The 17,278-nt window shown below is 42.8% G+C and overlaps 1 protein-coding gene across 1 annotated transcript in view; it reads right to left on the bottom strand.

The window, feature by feature from the left end:
* Positions 1–11,032: 11,032 nt before the first annotated feature.
* The window catches only part of LOC115796483 (zinc finger SWIM domain-containing protein 5-like), a 37,943-nt gene continuing 31,697 nt past the window's right edge, over positions 11,033–17,278 (bottom strand). The window contains exon 2 of the mRNA XM_030752907.1: positions 11,033–11,137. Coding sequence (XP_030608767.1) covers positions 11,091–11,137 — 47 coding nt within the window. The 3' untranslated portion in view covers positions 11,033–11,090. The remainder of the gene's footprint in view (positions 11,138–17,278) is intronic.

Genomic DNA, 17,278 nt, shown 5'->3' on the forward strand with positions numbered 1-17,278 from the left:
CTTCACCTTCCAGGCTCTTTTTAATGCTTTTTTGAGTGCTTGGTATTTTTCTAGTTTTTTTTTTGTGTTCCTTTATCCTAATGTTTCCATCATTTGGGATGGCTACATCACCACAAAAGCTTTCCTCTGCAGGTTAATGATCCCGATGTGCAGTTGGTTCGCCATTCCCATTTTGTTGTTCGGTAGCTGGAAGTCCCACAGGATCTTAGGTCATTTGTTTTCTACCACCTTGTGTGGCATCTCCCATTTTAACCTGGTTTTCTCCAGGTCATATTCTGCACAGATGTTTCTTTACACTATTCCGGCTACTTGGTTGTTGCGTTCCATGTATTCTTTTTCTGCTAGCATCTTACATCCTGGTGTTAGGTGCTGAATTGTCTCAGGGGACTCTTTGCACAGCCTACAACTGGGGTCTTGCCTGGTGTGATAGATCTGGGCTACTATTGCTATGGTGCTCAGGACCTGCTTCTGAGCCACCATGATTAGTGCTTCTGTGCTGTGTTTTGGTCAAGCCTTTCTGTTCATTGGTAGGATTTGTTCATATCAGCCACTTCAGCTATCTGTCCCTGGTACATGCCATGCAGTAATCTTTCTTCACATTCACTGAGCACTTCATCCTTTGGAGCTATCTTTCCAATGTATTCATATATTTTGTGTGTTTCATTTAAGACGGTGGCCCTGACACTCACTATCCTCTGTCTATAGCTTCTGGATGCTGGATTTGGGATGGAGCCCTCCATGTATCGTCAGCAGCTTTTGCATTCTTAAATCAGTGGACTGAACTTCCTCCCTTTTCTATCTTATTATTCCAGCAGGGTATCTGATTACTGGTGTTGATTGGCTGGACCTTGTTACACCCATTGAGCTAACATTTCAGGCCTTACTATTTGCAGATATTTGGCTGTTGCTGCTTTCCCGATGGTTGACATTTGCTTGTGGTAAACCCAGGTACTTGTAGCTCTCCTTTATATCTGTTTTTCTGCCTTCTGACAGTGTCACACTCTGTGTGTATTACCTTCACTTCCTTTGTCAACATTGCGCCATATTTCTCCAGTCCAAATTACACTGATACATAGATATATACAAAGAGAATACAGCTTGATGTCATCCATGCAGAGGAGGTGGCTGATGGTGGCCCCATTTCTGAGTCGGTATACATAGCCAGTCTTGTTGATTATTTGGCTGAGAACATTCAGGCCCAAGCAGAACAGCAGTGGGAACAGAGCATCTCCGCATCTCCTTGGTAAATGCTATATTTGATGGAGACTTGTGCAATTGTGCAACTGGCTTGGAGTTGGCCTCAAAATTTATTCTCCACAGCCTCATCTTTCTCTCTCTCTCTCTCTCTCTCTCTCTCTCTCTCTCTCTCTCTCTATATATATATATATATATATATATATATATATATATATATATATATATATATATATATATATATATATATATATATATATATATATATATATTTAAATATATACACTGCTCAAAAAAATAAAGGTAACACTCAAATAACACATCCTAGATTTGAATGAATTAAATATTCTCATTGAATACTTTGTTCTGTACAAAGTTGAATGTGCTGACAACAAAATCACACAAAAATCATCAATGAAAATCAAATTTATTAACCAATGGATGCCTGGATTTGGAGTCACACACAAAATTAAAGTGGAAAAAACACACTACAGGCTGATCCAACTTTGATGTAATGTCTTTAAAACAAGTCAAAATAAGGCTCAGTATTGTGTGTGGCCTCCACGTGCCTGTATGACCTCCCTACAATGCCTGGGCATGCTCCTGATGAGGTGCCGGATGGTCTCCTGAGGGATCTCCTCCTAGACCTGGACTAAAGCATCCGCCAACTCCTGGACAGTCTGTGGTGCAACGTGACGTTGGTAGATGGAGTGAGACATGATGTGCCAGATATGCTCAATCAGATTCAGGTCTGGGGAACGGGCGGGACAGTCCATAGCTTCAATGCCTTCATCTTGCAGGAACTGCTGACACACTCCAGCCACATACAGTAAGGTCTAGCATTGTCCTGCATTAGGAGAAACCCAGGGCCAACCGCACCAGCATATGGTCTCACAAGGGGTCTGAGGATCTCATCTTGGTACCTAATGGCAGTCATGCTGCCTCTGGCGAGCACATGGAGGGCTGTGCGGCCCTCCAAGGAAATGCCACCCCACACCTTTACTGACCCACTGCCAAACCGGTCATGCTGAAGGATGTTGCAGGCAGCAGATCGCTCTCCACGGCGTCTTCAGACTCTGTCACGTCTGTCACATGTGCTCAGTGTGAACCTGCTTTCATCTGTGAAGAGCACAGGGCGCCAGTGGCGAATTTGCCAATCCTGGTGTTCTCTGGCAAATGCCAAGCGTCCTGCACGGTGTTGGGCTGTGAGCACGTGGACATCGGGCCCTCATACCATCCTCATGGAGTCGGTTTCTAACCATTTGTGCAGACACATGCACATTTGTGGCCTGCTGGAGGTAATTTTGCAGGGCTCTGGCAGTGCTCCTCCTGTTCCTCCTTGCACAAAGGCGGAGGTAGCGGTCCTGCTGCTGGGTTGTTTCCCTCCTACGGCCTCCTCCACGTCTCCTGGTGTACTGGCCTGTCTCCTGGTAGCGCCTCCAGCCTCTGGACACTACGCTGACAGACACAGCAAACCTTCTTGCCACAGCTTGCATTGATGTGCCATCCTGGATGAGCTGCACTACCTGAGCCACTTGTGTGGGTTGTAGAGTCCGTCTCATGCTACCACGAGTGTGAAAGCACCACCAACATTCAAAAGTGACCAAAACATCAGCCAGAAAGCATAGGTACTGAGAAGTGGTCTGTGGTCCCCACCTGCAGAACCACTCCTTTATTGGGTGCGTCTTGCTAATTGCCAATAATTTCCACCTGTTGTCTATTCCATTTGCACAACAGCATGTGAAACTGATTGTCAATCAGTGTTGCTTCCTAAGTGGACAGTTAGATTTCACAGAAGTTTGATTTACTTGGAGTTATATTGTGTTGTTTAAGTGTTCCCTTCATTTTTTTGAGCAGCATATATACACACACACACACAAAACTTAATGGAGAGGTGTACTGTACTGGCTGCGAATAGAACCCTCTGACTTACTGTGAAGTGGACTGGCTCCTTCACACTGCTGTTCACCTGCTGGATGAAACCCATTATTTGAACCCATTTATCCACAAGCCCTGCACTCATGGTCAACATTGCAGATAAATATGTACTAATCTGCTGAAGTAGACCTCGACTGTTGTCTTTATGAGCATTTTTAATTTTTCAAGCTCCTCTATAACATTCAGATCATACAGTGGTGAAAACCCAAGAATCACGCTGAGGTTCAAATCCACAAAAGACATCCTCATCCAAGGAGTCAACAGAGTGAGCAAATAAAAACTCAGAGAAATTTGACAGCTATGCAAAAACATGCTTAGCTGGAAATAATGGAAGTGTTATGTTTTTTTACTTCATAGACTGGTGGCGCTGTCACTTGGTGTTGGCTCTCACTGCGGTATTGTATCACTTCCTGTTCCTGTTTCGGAGCACAGTGTTTTGCTGTCTGTTAGCTGTTATATCTGTATAACTAGATTTATCTGGATAATAACATATTTTAGTGTAATCGTCACCTACTTTAAATAGCATACTCTTTGCTGAATCACCTGTATTCACATTACTCACTTTATTTGTTTTTAGAAATTCGCTAGCTTAGCTTAGCTAGTAGCTTAGCCCTTAGTCGACTCACTACCAGCATGGCTTCTTCTCCTGTCTCTCCTGCACTTTCCTGCTCTGGGTGTCACATGTTTAGTTACTCCTCGGCCTCCTTTAGCAGTAACGGTACTTGTAATAAATGTAGTCTGTTTGTAGCTCTGGAGGCCAGGCTTTCTGAACTGGAGACTCGGCTCCGCACCCTGGAAAATCCTACATCTAGCCAGGCCCCTGTAGCGGGTGCGGACCATGGTAGCTTAGCCGCCGTTAGCTCCCCCCCAGCAGATCCCGAGCAGCAGGGAAAACAGGCCAGCTGGGTGACGGTGAGGAGGAAGCGTAGTCCTAAGCAGAAGCCCCGGGTACACCACCAACCTATTCACGTCTCTAACCGTTTTTCTCCACTCGGCGACACACCCGCCGAGGAACAAACTCTGGTTATTGGTGACTCTGTTTTGAGAAACGTGAAGCTAGAGACACCGGCGACCATAGTCAAATGTCTTCCAGGGGCCAGCGCAGGCGACATTCATGGAAATTTGAAACTGCTGGCTAAGGCTAATCGTAGATTTGGTAAGATCGTTATTCACGTCGGCAGTAATGACACCCGGTTACGCCAATCGGAGGTCACTAAAATTAATATTGACTCGGTGTGTAACTTTGCAAAAACGATGTCGGACTCTGTAGTTTTCTCTGGGCCCCTCCCCAATCAGACCAGGAGCGACATGTTTAGCCGCATGTTCTCCTTGAATCGCTGGCTGTCTGAGTGGTGTCCAAAAAACGACGTGGGCTTCATAGATAATTGGCAAAGTTTCTGGGGAAAACCTGGTCTTGTTAGGAGAGACGGCATCCATCCCACTTTGGATGGAGCAGCTCTCATTTCTAGAAATCTGGCCAAATTTATTAACCCTCCTAAAAACTGACTACCCAGGGTTGAGACCAGGAAGCAGAGTTGCAGTCTTACACGCCTCTCTGCAGCTTCTCTCCTCCTGCCATCCCCCCAAAACCCCATCCCCATAGAGTCGGTGCCTGCTCCCAGACCACCAAAAACCAAAGCTAAAATCAGCAAAAAACTATTTAAGCATAAAAATTCAAAAACAATAAATAATACAGCTTCATCAACTGCACCAAAGAATAAAACAATTAAATGTGGATTGTTAAACATTAGGTCTCTCTCTTCCAAGTCCCTATTAGTAAATGATTTAATAATTGATCAACGTATTGATTTATTCTGCCTTACAGAAACCTGGTTACAGCAGGATGAATATGTTAGTTTAAATGAATCAACACCCCCGAGTCACAGTAACTGTCAGAATGCTCGAAGCACAGGTCGAGGAGGAGGATTAGCTGCAATCTTCAATTCCAGCTTATTAATTAATCAGAGACCCAGACAAAGTTTTCATTCTTTTGAAAGCCTGACTCTTAGTCTTGTCCATCCTAATTGGGAAAATCAAAAACCTGTTTTATCTGTTATTATCTATCGTCCACCTGGTCCCTACTCAGAGTTTCTGTCTGATTTCTCAGACTTTTTATCTGATTTAGTGCTCAGTTCAGATAAAATAATTATAGTGGGTGATTTCAACATCCATGTAGATGCTGAGAATGACAGCCTCAACACTGCATTTAATCTATTGTTAGATTCAATTGGCTTCTCTCAAAATGTAAAGGAGCCCACCCACCACTTTAATCATAATCTGGATCTTGTCCTAACATATGGCATAGAAACTGAAGACTTAACAGTATTCCCTGAAAGCCCCCTCCTGTCTGATCATTTCTTAGTAACATTTACATTTACTTTAATGGATTACACAGCAGTGGGGAATAAGTTTAATTACAGTAGAAGTCTTTCTGAAAGTGCTGTAACTAAGTTTAAGGATCTAATTCCTTCATTGTTATGCTCTTCAGTGCCATGTGCCAACACAGTGCAGAGCAGCTACCTAAACTCTGCTCCCAGTGAGGTTGATTATCTCGTCAATAGTTTTACATCCTCACTGCGTATAACTTTGGATACTGTGGCTCCTCTGAAAAGGAAAGCTTCAAATCAGAAGTGCCTGACTCCGTGGTATAATTCACAAACGCACAGCTTAAAGCAGATAACCCGAAAGCTGGAGAGGGAATGGCGTCTCACTAAATTAGAAGATGCTCATTTAGCCTGGAAAAAGAGTTTGTTGCTCTATAAAAAAGCCCTCCGTAAAGCTAGGACATCTTACTATTCATCATTAATTGAAGAAAATAAGAACAACCCCAGGTTTCTTTTCAGCACTGTAGCCAGGCTGACAAAGACTCAGAGCTCTGTAGAGCCGAGTATTCCTTTCACGTTAACTAGTAGTGACTTCATGGATTTCTTTACAAATAAAATTTTAGACATTCGAGAAAAAATTATTCATAACCATCTCAAAGATTATTCTTCATGTTCGGCTGTTTTCAGCACTGCTGGTATTTGTTTAGACTCTTTTGCTCCAGTTGATCTTTCAGAGTTAACTTCAATAGTTACTTCCTCCAAACCAGCAACATGTTTATTAGATCCCATTCCTACTAGACTGTTCAAAGAAGTCTTTCCAATTATTGATGCTTCAATCTTAAAAATGATCAATCAGTCTTTATTAGTTGGCTATGTACCACAGACCTTCAAGGTGGCTGTAATTAAACCTCTGCTTAAAAAGCCATCACTTGACCCAGCTGTCTTAGCTAATTATAGGCCAATCTCCAACCTTCCTTTTCTCTCAAAGATTCTTGAAAGAGTAGTTGTAAAACAGCTAACTGATCATCTGCAGAGGAACGGTTTATTTGAAGAGTTTCAGTCAGGTTTCAGAATTCATCACAGTACAGAAACAGCATTAGTGAAGGTTACAAATGATCTTCTTAGAGCCTCTGACAGTGGACTCATCTCTGTTCTTGTCCTGTTGGACCTCAGTGCAGCTTTTGATACTGTTGACCATAACATTTTATTACAGAGATTAGAGCTTGCTATAGGTATTAAAGGTACTGCACTGCAGTGGTTTGAATCATATTTATCTCATAGACTCCAATTTGTTCATGTAAATGGGGAGTCTTCTTCACACACTAAGGTTAATTATGGAGTTCCACAGGGTTCTGTGCTAGGACCAATTTTATTTACATTATACATGCTTCCCTTAGGCAGTATTATTAGAAAGCACTGCACCAATTTTCATTGTTATGCAGATGATACTCAGCTTTACCTATCAATGAAGCCAGATGACACACATCAATTAGTTAAACTGCAGGAATGTCTTAAAGATATTAAGGCCTGGATGACCTCTAATTTCCTGCTTCTAAATTCAGATAAAACTGAAATTCTTGTTCTCGGCCCCACAAATCTTAGAAACATGGTATCTAACCAGATACTTACTCTGGATGGCATTACTTTGGCCTCCAGTGGCACTGTGAGAAATCTTGGAGTCATTTTTGACCAGGATATGTCCTTCAATGCACATATTAAACAAATATGTAGGACCGCTTTTTTGCATTTGCGCAATATTTCTAAAATTAGAAACATCCTTTCTCAGAGTGATGCTGAAAAGCTCATTCATGCATTTATTACTTCTAGGCTGGATTATTGTAATTCATTATTATCAGGCTGTCCTAAAAGCTTTCTGAAAAGCCTTCAGCTGATCCAAAATGCTGCAGCTAGAGTACTGACAGGGACTAGAAAGAGAGAGCATATTTCTCCCATATTGGCTTCTCTTCATTGGCTCCCTGTTAAATCTAGAATAGAATTTAAAATTCTTCTCCTCACATACAAGGTCTTGAATAATCAGGCACCATCTTATCTCGGAGACCTCATAGTACCATATCACCCCAGCAGAGCACTTCGCTCTCAGACTGCTGGCTTACTTGTGGTTCCTAGGATACTTAAGAGTAGAATGGGAGGCAGAGCCTTCAGCTTTCAGGCGCCTCTTCTGTGGAACCAGCTTCCAGCTTGGATTCGGGAGACAGACACCCTCTCTATTTTTAAGATTAGGCTTAAAACTTTCCTTTATGATAAAGCTTATAGTTAGGGCTGGATCAGGTGACCCTGAACCATCCCTTAGTTATGCTGCTATAGGCCTAGTCTGCTGGGGGGTTCACATAATACACTGTTTCTCATTCACCTTATTTACTTTGTTTATACTCCACTCTGCATTTAATCATTAATTGATATTAATCTCTGGCTCTCTTCCACAGCATGTCTTTCTCTCCCCTCAGCCCAACCGGTCGCGGCAGATGACTGCCCCTCCCTGAGCCTGGTTCTGCTGGAGGTTTCTTCCTGTTAAAAAGGGAGTTTTTCCTTTCCACTGTCGCCAAGTGCTTGCTCATAGGGGGTCGTTTTGACTGTTGGGTTTTCTCTGTATTATTGTAGGGTCTTTACCCACAATACAAAGCGCCTTGAGGCGACAGTTTGTTGTGATTTGGCGCTATATAAATAAAATTGAATTGAATTGAATTGAACTTCATACTAAAATCCTGTTGGTTTTTAATCAGTCTTTCCATCATACTGTGATTGTCTCGATTGCCAAGAAGGTGATACATGTACAAATGATCTGCTCTATTGTGGCCATAAGAATGTAATTTATAATTTTTTTTTGTGACAGTTTATTAGTCCTTCATCAAAATATTCATCATGTACATGTAGAAATCCATGTTCAGAATTTATTACATTTTAATAAGATAGATTTGTCTTGCATACAGAACAAATAGATTAATGTATTAAGAATTTGAAAAAATCGTGACCTCTTCTATTCTATCTGGCCTTGAATACGCTTTTTTTCATTTTCTCAATGACATAATCAACAAAATGGCAGCAGTGGAGTGCAAAAATATTGTGGTGAAAAAAATGTCTCTTTTAAGTTTTAAATTTTTTGTCATCCATGCACTTATCACACACATTTATTATTCATAATGATTCAAAATTATAAGATTTGATCAAAAGATTGGGTTTAGGCACCCAACTAAACTTTATAAAATCTTCAGTTTTATAGCATAGCGAGCAATCATATTGCCAACTCATCCCCAGTGTAACTAGCGAAACGTGAATTAGAAGGACAGTGTAATAATTAACAGGACCTTCCGGCAGACAACCAATCAGAATTAGACACTGTGTGAATATTCATGAGGTCCTGCTATTACACAACCTGCCATAGGGGGCACTGTGGCGATACACAGATTATACACAAAGTCAGGTTTATGTGTATTAAACGGACATCTTTTTTTTTTTGCATTTTTCGGGTTAATGGACCAATAGAAACCATTCTACATTCTTAGAATTTCGTCAAAATTAGCAGGACACAGCCCCTGTCCTGTTAATACAAAATGTCCTTCTAGTGTGGTGTGTATTCTGACGAATTGTCCTGCTAATACACATTTACCAACGCACACACACACACACACACACACACACACACACACACACGCTTCATGCATCCTAGTTGTGAGTCTGGATCAGCAAAACAGATGAATTTCTAACAAAGGTGAATTGGGAGTGTGATGTGTGTAAACTGGGAATGTTGCCAAGTATAACGATCTGGCCAAATCCTTGGGGGGGAAAATCACATGGCACTGTGGATGCATGTGTCTGTGTGTGTGTGTACCCAGCATGTGTATTTGTTTTGTGTGTTCTATTTCAGGTAGGTACGTGTGCCCTGAACACCCTACCCCAACACTCACTCTCTCTCTACCACTATACTACTGACACGTTTTATGCCCAAGAAACTGTGTGCATGTGTGGTATGACTGGTTACTAACACTCACTGTGCAGGCTGCTCCACATTTAGACTCTCATACAGGGCTGTGTCCATTCAAAGCTAAGATATAATCTTTGTTTTGACTCCGTTTAGGGAAAGATGGAATATGATGAACTGCCAACTCTCTTGTGGCATAAAAAATTTAGGTTTTGACTGAATTTGCTCTTAATCTGGATTACGTATATTTCAATCAACGCATATAGTATTGCAAGTGAGTAAGACTTCAGAGTGTATAATTTTGGTTTGTCTGTAGTGTGGAAGTTGGTGCGTGAGAAAACCACAAACAGCATGAGAGACTGGAGGGACCTCCACTATACATCTTTCTATTATACTTTGTGACACCCTGCAGCCAACCAGCTACACACACACACACACACACACACACACACACACACACACACACACACACACACACACACACACACACACACACACACAGCACTGTGCCTGTCTCCCTGTTATACACCATCTGTCACTTGATGGCAACCCCGCCTACAGAAGCAAATCAGCCTATCAGGAGGCCAAGAGCTCCCTATGCTAGGCCATTAACCCTTAATCAGCTGGGGATATGGAGCTGGGTGGTGAGCCAAAGTGTGTATGTACACACACAGACACACACAAAATAGACTATAGCATTATTCAACCAAAGCCTCAATTTAGGTAGACAGAAAAACCCCGCCTACCCCTTCCACTACGCTTTAAAGCTGTGGAGGAGACCATCCTTGATTCTATTCATCTACTCTCCCCACAGCACTGTGCCTACACGACAAACACTTTAATGGGGGATGCAGCGATCCTTTGTGGGCGTCAAAATGAAGGCGTAGCATTTGGCAGAACAATATTGATGGGTGGCTAATTAAAGGGAAAAATTGAACTTAAAAAAACCCCCTCAGATCTCCTTGACTCCATATACTAACCAGCACCACCCATAATGAAAACCATGTCTCTGCATGACTTGGTGAATTGTCTTGTCCCCCTCCTGCTCTGGAGAACCTCTTTAAGAAGAGCCTGCAGAAGGTGGAGAACTGGTCCAATCACTTGCTGCTACTCTGCGCTCTTAGAGACTGCAGAGCAAAGAGACTACCACTGGTAGCTACAGTGGAGTTTCCACAGGATGAGAGACTCACTTGGGCAGTACTTCCAAATAAAATATTTACAAGAGAAACAAATGTCAAAAGCTCCTTTGGTGACACATATGCACAGATAAGTACGAAACACCGTCACGTGTAAAAAACATCTATGTTTGAAGTACTTTAAACATAAGTGACTTGTGACAATATGCCATTTCATACAACATGACTTCATTTATGAATGAGTATGAATTAAAAAACAAAACGGTATTAGTGAGAATTTAAAAACAGATCATTTTTACACCTTGAACTGGCATTTCTGTTCTCAAACTGTTTCCTACTAATGAGCCACAGCTTAGTTTAGTTAAATAACCATCTTAACTGCTCCCAGTTTTACAAGATGCCTAGATAAACACATACAGTGCAGTTATAAAAAAAAAAAACAAAAAAAAACCTTGTACACTAAAAATCCTCCTCTGCCACCCACAAACTCCCTGTCTCTTCACGCCAACTGTCCTCTGCTGTCATTTCTCACTGCGCTTCTCGGTCTGCGATGACACATTGCTATTTCCAACTTTTATCAGGAAACTGCATCTCAGCAGAAGTATGCCCTGTAGAAGAAAAGAAAATCCAAAAAAACCAAAAACCAAAACCATGTTGGTACCTCCCTCTTCCTTCCTCCCCCCACCCGCTATCTTACTTCCCCCTTTCCTAAAGTAGCCCAGGATTCGTCCTCCTCCAGCAGCCAACACATCACTCTCAGCCTGTGGCCCTCCCTATTTCCCATCTGTTCTGACAGCTCCAAGGTTAACACAGCAACCCCCCCCCCCCCCCCCCCACACACACACACACACACACACACACAGCCATCTATTCAATCTACCATCTATCTCTGCACTACACACACACACACACACACACACACACACACACACACACACACAGAATCCTCTCCTCCCCTCTGCCTATCAAACCATCCATCCATCCATCATTCACCCATCCATCCTTCCCTCCTGCAATGTTTGCTGATGCGATAACAACTGATTGATTCATTTGTGATTTCCCAGCAGCCCTGTCCCAAACACGCACGCAGACACACGCACACAAAATCCTTGCTAACCGGCGGGACTCATTTGTCATGATTACACTGAATTGATTCCCTGATTTGCTCCATTCTGTTGCAACTTGTGGGGGGAGAGAGAAAGAGGAAGAAAGAGAAAGAAGTGGGAGAGAAAGGTTTAATCAAGTCCTTTTCAGCTGATGTGTCACTGTGAAAACAAAAAAAGAAAACTGCAGATCTGACAGTACACATGCTGGTAGAAATCAGCTGACGAGCCCCAAACCCAATTGAGCAAAGGGCAACAAAGAAAGAAAGGAAGAAAAAAAAAAGAGGAAATGAGAAGAAATTCAGGGGGAGGAGAGGCAGGCCTCGGATTACTCTGAAGGGACGAGCGTGTTCAGCAAAATACTTGAGAAGTGATAAAGACAAAAACCAGTCACAACCATCCGAATGAGGAAGAACAAATAAGACAGAGCCTGCACACCCTATTTTAGAGGTATCTTGACTGAGATAAAAAGCTGTGTGGCTGGATGGCTGACATCCTTTGCTTGCCGTGCATGAAATTCAATCAAGGACTCGATTTGTCTACTTTGAAAGCAAGCTGAGGCGATCCATTTCAAGACTCTCACACATCCCGCTTTTAATGGAGAGCCGTTTGGTTGATTCATAGCATTGTGAACGACACTAGAATGAAGGTTACTTGGCGAGGAGAAACGCTATAAATGGTGCTTTCAGCTTTTCAGGAAGATACAGGACCAGAAACCTGAGAGCACCGAGAGCTGAAATGCTCACACGCAAACACAAGAAATACATTGTGGGGAAGACAAAGCTGAAGCTGTGCGGAGGTGAAGCAGAGTTAAAGGGCTATAGTACAGTGTCCTACGCTGAAGCGTTCGCCGTTCACTCAAGGCTACATTAGTGATAAGGAGGGCACATTTTTTTTTTGTGCCAGCCTGTTTGCTGTGTTTCAGTATAGAGGCATTATTGTGCTGCAGCCTTGTCGTACAAAGGGGCGAGCAAAAGCAATTTATCATGCTGCAAACACTCAGACTCAAGTCACTCCTTGCATGTGGTGAAGCCTACAAACATGGTTAAGAAGAAATCCTGGACTTCCACCTCCACCCTTTTTTTTTTTTTGGGATCCCCATGTCTTAAAACAGGTGACGTATACGCACAGAGGAAAGCTACAGACAGACTGCAGAGGGATGGAAACCTGCTGCGACGCTTTAGAGATGCAAGAATGCAAAGCAGCTTCGAGCGAGGCAACAGTTTTCACTTTACACAAACGTCCCGCAGCACACTGGGCATCAGATCATAATCAAACAATAGCACTTGTGTTGATTCCCACAGAACCTAATGCACCCAAGTGTCACGTCAGCCAATCAGAACTGAATATGTAAATAAGATGCTCAGTGCAAACCAAAGTGGAGGTGTGCCTGAAGGCTAGAACAATCAGGGAAACAGCCTACTTCATATCTGTTCTGGTAGTAAATATTAGTCCAGGGAGCCATACAACTTTCTATTAACCCCACTGTACAGAAATCCAATTAATTACATCTGTTTCAAACACACACACACTTTTCTGAAATGTCTGAACTGAAATTAAAAAACAACCCCAAGCTGCCCTAATGCTGTCTGATGGTTTAGAATAGGACATAATGTCCTCTCTTGATTACACCAGTTTCCAGATGTTTACATGTGGAAAAGAGCATCCATCTGCTACCTTTCCTATTTGCTTTTCAAGACAAAACGCACACACAACAGGACACACAGACACCAAGAATACACAGCAACATTTAAGCTAATGAAAAGAAGCCTGTAAACTGATACTGCACTGGATTTACCCTTTAGTTACATTACATAGACTTACTGGATGTATACACAGTACACTCGTGTTGGTGTTGCATGTATACACTCATGTACACATGCAACACCATTTTTTTTTCCTTTTAACTTAAGTGTAATCACTTACAGTCCCACATACTTGTGTGTTTATCAAGTATGTGAGACTTATGATATGGATGTGTGTGTGTGTGTGTGTGTGTGTGTGTGTGTGTGTGTGTGTGTGTGTGTGTGTGTGTGTGTATGTGTGTATTCTCATCAGTGTGGGTTGATTTATAAAAATGTGTGCATTGTGTAAGCTAAATATGCACACATATATGCACATTTAAATAAGCATGAATTTCCTGCGTGTGTTTACGTATGCCGAGCCTGTTGTCCCCGTCTCTCCCTCTGCTGCCCTTTTGTCTCTTCTTTCTCAGTCTCACTCGCACTTTGCCCTTTTCCTAAACCTGCCGTGGCCTTAGCCATGGTTTTTGTTTAATATGGCGGCATGCAAAGCAAAAGGAACAACCATCTGCCATATGCATGCAGCGGCTGTCTTAGGAACAACAAGGGCTGGCATCACAATGCCTCTCTAGCTTGTGTGTGTGTGTGTGTGTGTGTGTGTGTGTGTGTGTGTGTGTGTGTGTGTGTGTGTGTGTGTATTTGTTCTTCATGCACAGTCTGCAGGGCAAGATAAGTATGCATTTAAGAGGCTTATATTTCATTTCAGGAACTGAAGGAGACAAAATGGCTCCATTCTGAGTTGGCGAACACAACACAAGGAATGGTGGGGTGGCAACAAAAACAGAAAGGAAAAGAAAAAGCTTGCTGTGATGCTGTTTGTGTATGCACACACAGAAGGAAAGGAGGCACAAAGCCGAGCATTTGTAGTTAGTGCACAAACACAATTGAGCACAAAGCGGAACATTTCAAATACAAATCCAGCTTTATTAATCTATGTGTTTTGTTTACTGTACAGCTAAAAGCCAAAGTGCGACGAAAGCTGCCAGATCGCCGTCTGAAGACTGAGCAAAAGTAACTTTTAGAAGTAGTGAGTGTTGACCCAGGCTCATCAAACACACGCCACACTCTCATAGAGCTTCTGAAGCAAAGTGTGCTGGATACACGAGCGCACAAAATTAGCCAAAACAAAAAAAAAAAAAACACAGTATGAATAATTAAATAACTTTTTGATGCTTTGCACAGTACAGTAGAGCACATCAACGGCATTCATGGCAGACGCTCGTGTGTTTCAACTTTAATTCTGACAAACAAAGGGTGCAAAAACACTTTGACTTTGAAGCCAATAACCTCAGTTAATTTTAGATACTAAGATTCACTGAATCTGAATTTGGAGCTGAGCAAGCCAGGGGAAATAAAAGTGAGCGCTGTTGGTTTACTGGTTAATTTAGCTGCCTATTTACCATAGTAACAGCCAGTCCCGCTGAGGCTCCGATCAAACAAAAGAAATTCAGACGTGGACTCGGTTCAATCCCTGCTGGCGCACTAAGTTTCAGCAAATCAGAAAATAGTCACTGTAGTTAGGTTCAGCTTCTGCAAGATTATTTTCTTTAGTTGCGTTTTTAAATTGGAAAGATTTTGTCTAATGCAAAAGGTCATGACATTTGTGGTTTTGTTGGACCGTCACCACGTCTGAGTTTAGAAACCTTTCCGCCCCCTGATTAGCCTCCACCCTGTGGAGCTGATCACTGCTCACCATGCACAATCATGCATGAAACATGAATAATGAAATATAATAAAAAAAAAAAAAAAAAAGCAGCTTGCAAGCCAATATACAAGCTGACGACTCACATGTCCCCCTTCTCTCAGTCTCTCGCACACATGCACAATGGCTCTACAAGGGTGTAACACTCATTTATCCATTAGCTGAAAAGCAATCACAGATTTGCACAGACACATACACACACACACACACACACACACACACACACACACACGGGTGGGGGACTTCTGGTTGACTTCATCAAGCTCTCATCAAGCCAAGCCACCATATGGGGATGGGGCCCAAAACAGAGGGGGATTGGATTGTGTGTGTGCATTTGTATGTATTGCAAAGGACCCCCCCCCCCTCCCCAAATCCCCAAATACAACACAAAGGAAGCATGCATCACCAAATCGGGTTTGTCTTGCATGGATTATGACGCTACTGCTGCCCCATTAAGACTCCCCCAGCGCGCACACAAACACACGGACACCCTGAAGGTGTGTTGAGCTACAACAGCTGAAACAAGGCAACGAGCGGTCCAGACACCCTGATTGCTACCCCCTCCCTTTTCATATCCACATACGCGTGCATTTCTGCTCATTCCATCATTGGGTCTCCATTTCCGCCCCTTTTATTTTTAGTCTCACATTCCTCCTTGTTCTCTCTCTCTCTCCAAATGTAACCAGCAAGCCAGCATGGCACCCCGAAAATCCTGAGAATCCCAGCACCCCCCCTCATCTGTCTTCTCCTCCTCACACCCACCGTGTACCATGGGCAGCTTGCTGACGTAGGCAGACATTCACATACATTGAATTTTAATCTGGGCGTGACCTGCTTTTTCTTGGCTTCACTCCCTCACTGGCTGCCCCCAAAGAGTCAGCCTTTCACAGGCAGGCACACCCCTTCTCCCCAAGCACCGTCTACCTCGACACCCCCTCTAAAAAAGGTCCACATTGCAGGCCTCGAGGCTGGGGCCTCGCCTGCCATTGTTAGCCCACAATGGGTAAGAGGCGGCTGGCAGGCTAGCAACAGCCAGGAGGCCTTGTGGAGGAAGCTGGGGAGAGAGCAAGGCGAGCAGTCCCTTAAGGAGGGAGGATGGAGGAAGAAGGGCTGCTTACAAATATGCAATATAAACCTAATTTTTTTGAATGAATGAGAGCTAAAAAGAGACTGAAGAGGGGAAACTAAGTACCATAAACACCATTCACCAACTCAAATAAAACCCCCAATATCTAACAGAAGAGGGAGGCAGCTTAACCACCTCAAAAGAGGGTGTGTGAATGATGCAAGCTCTGTTGACAAAGCCACTCTAGCATCGTAGTGGACACAGGCTGTCTACTCTATTGAATCCACCATCTAAAGCTGGGATCAAGCTTAACAAAGTGAGCTTTATCCTCCAGTGGAGGTTCATTTATTTATTTCAAATCGCAGCATCTGTCAGTGCAGCAGGGCTGTGTCTCAGTGTTTACAGTGTTCACACAGACATCGGCACTGTACCGTCATTTACTTCAGCAACACCACAACCCTGAAACCACTTCTGCTTCGCGTGGAGGGCTCCAGGTCAATCGGTGATAAACTTTCAGGAGCCGTTAAACTTTATAGACTTATTAAGTCTATGTATAATTATCAAGTGCTTATCATTATGTTGTCCATGGGTTCTAGATTTATTAAGCAGTCATTGACTGCAAAGGATCTTCATCAAAATACTGAAAAAACAATCCTACTTGCTTTAAACATTCAACTTGTTCAGTTTTTTCTACTCTTGGGATCTGTGTGATGTCAGAGAGGGGACACCATGAATATGCCCATCTCAACGACACAGCTCTGTGAGCACAAAACCCCCAATCACCTTCTTTTGTTTAATTAGGGGCAGCCAATCAGAAGTAGACTGACTTGAAAGGAGAAAGAAGGGAGTTAAAAATGGCTTGTTTCAGACACAGGGTGAAGATCCAGTATAAGATAAATAAAGATCATTTTTCAACTGCAAAGCATGCAATCATGCAAAGCAACTCTAGTAGAAAAAAAAATATGCAGCTGGAAATGTACAGATGTTAGAATCATCTTTATATGCAGTGTATTCCTCATCTTTGTGTTTGAGTTCATATTTGAGAGAAAAAAAAATATTGTGAGGGAAACCTAAAG

This window comes from Archocentrus centrarchus, chromosome 17 (assembly GCF_007364275.1).
Source record: "Archocentrus centrarchus isolate MPI-CPG fArcCen1 chromosome 17, fArcCen1, whole genome shotgun sequence".
NCBI lineage: Eukaryota > Metazoa > Chordata > Actinopteri > Cichliformes > Cichlidae > Archocentrus > Archocentrus centrarchus.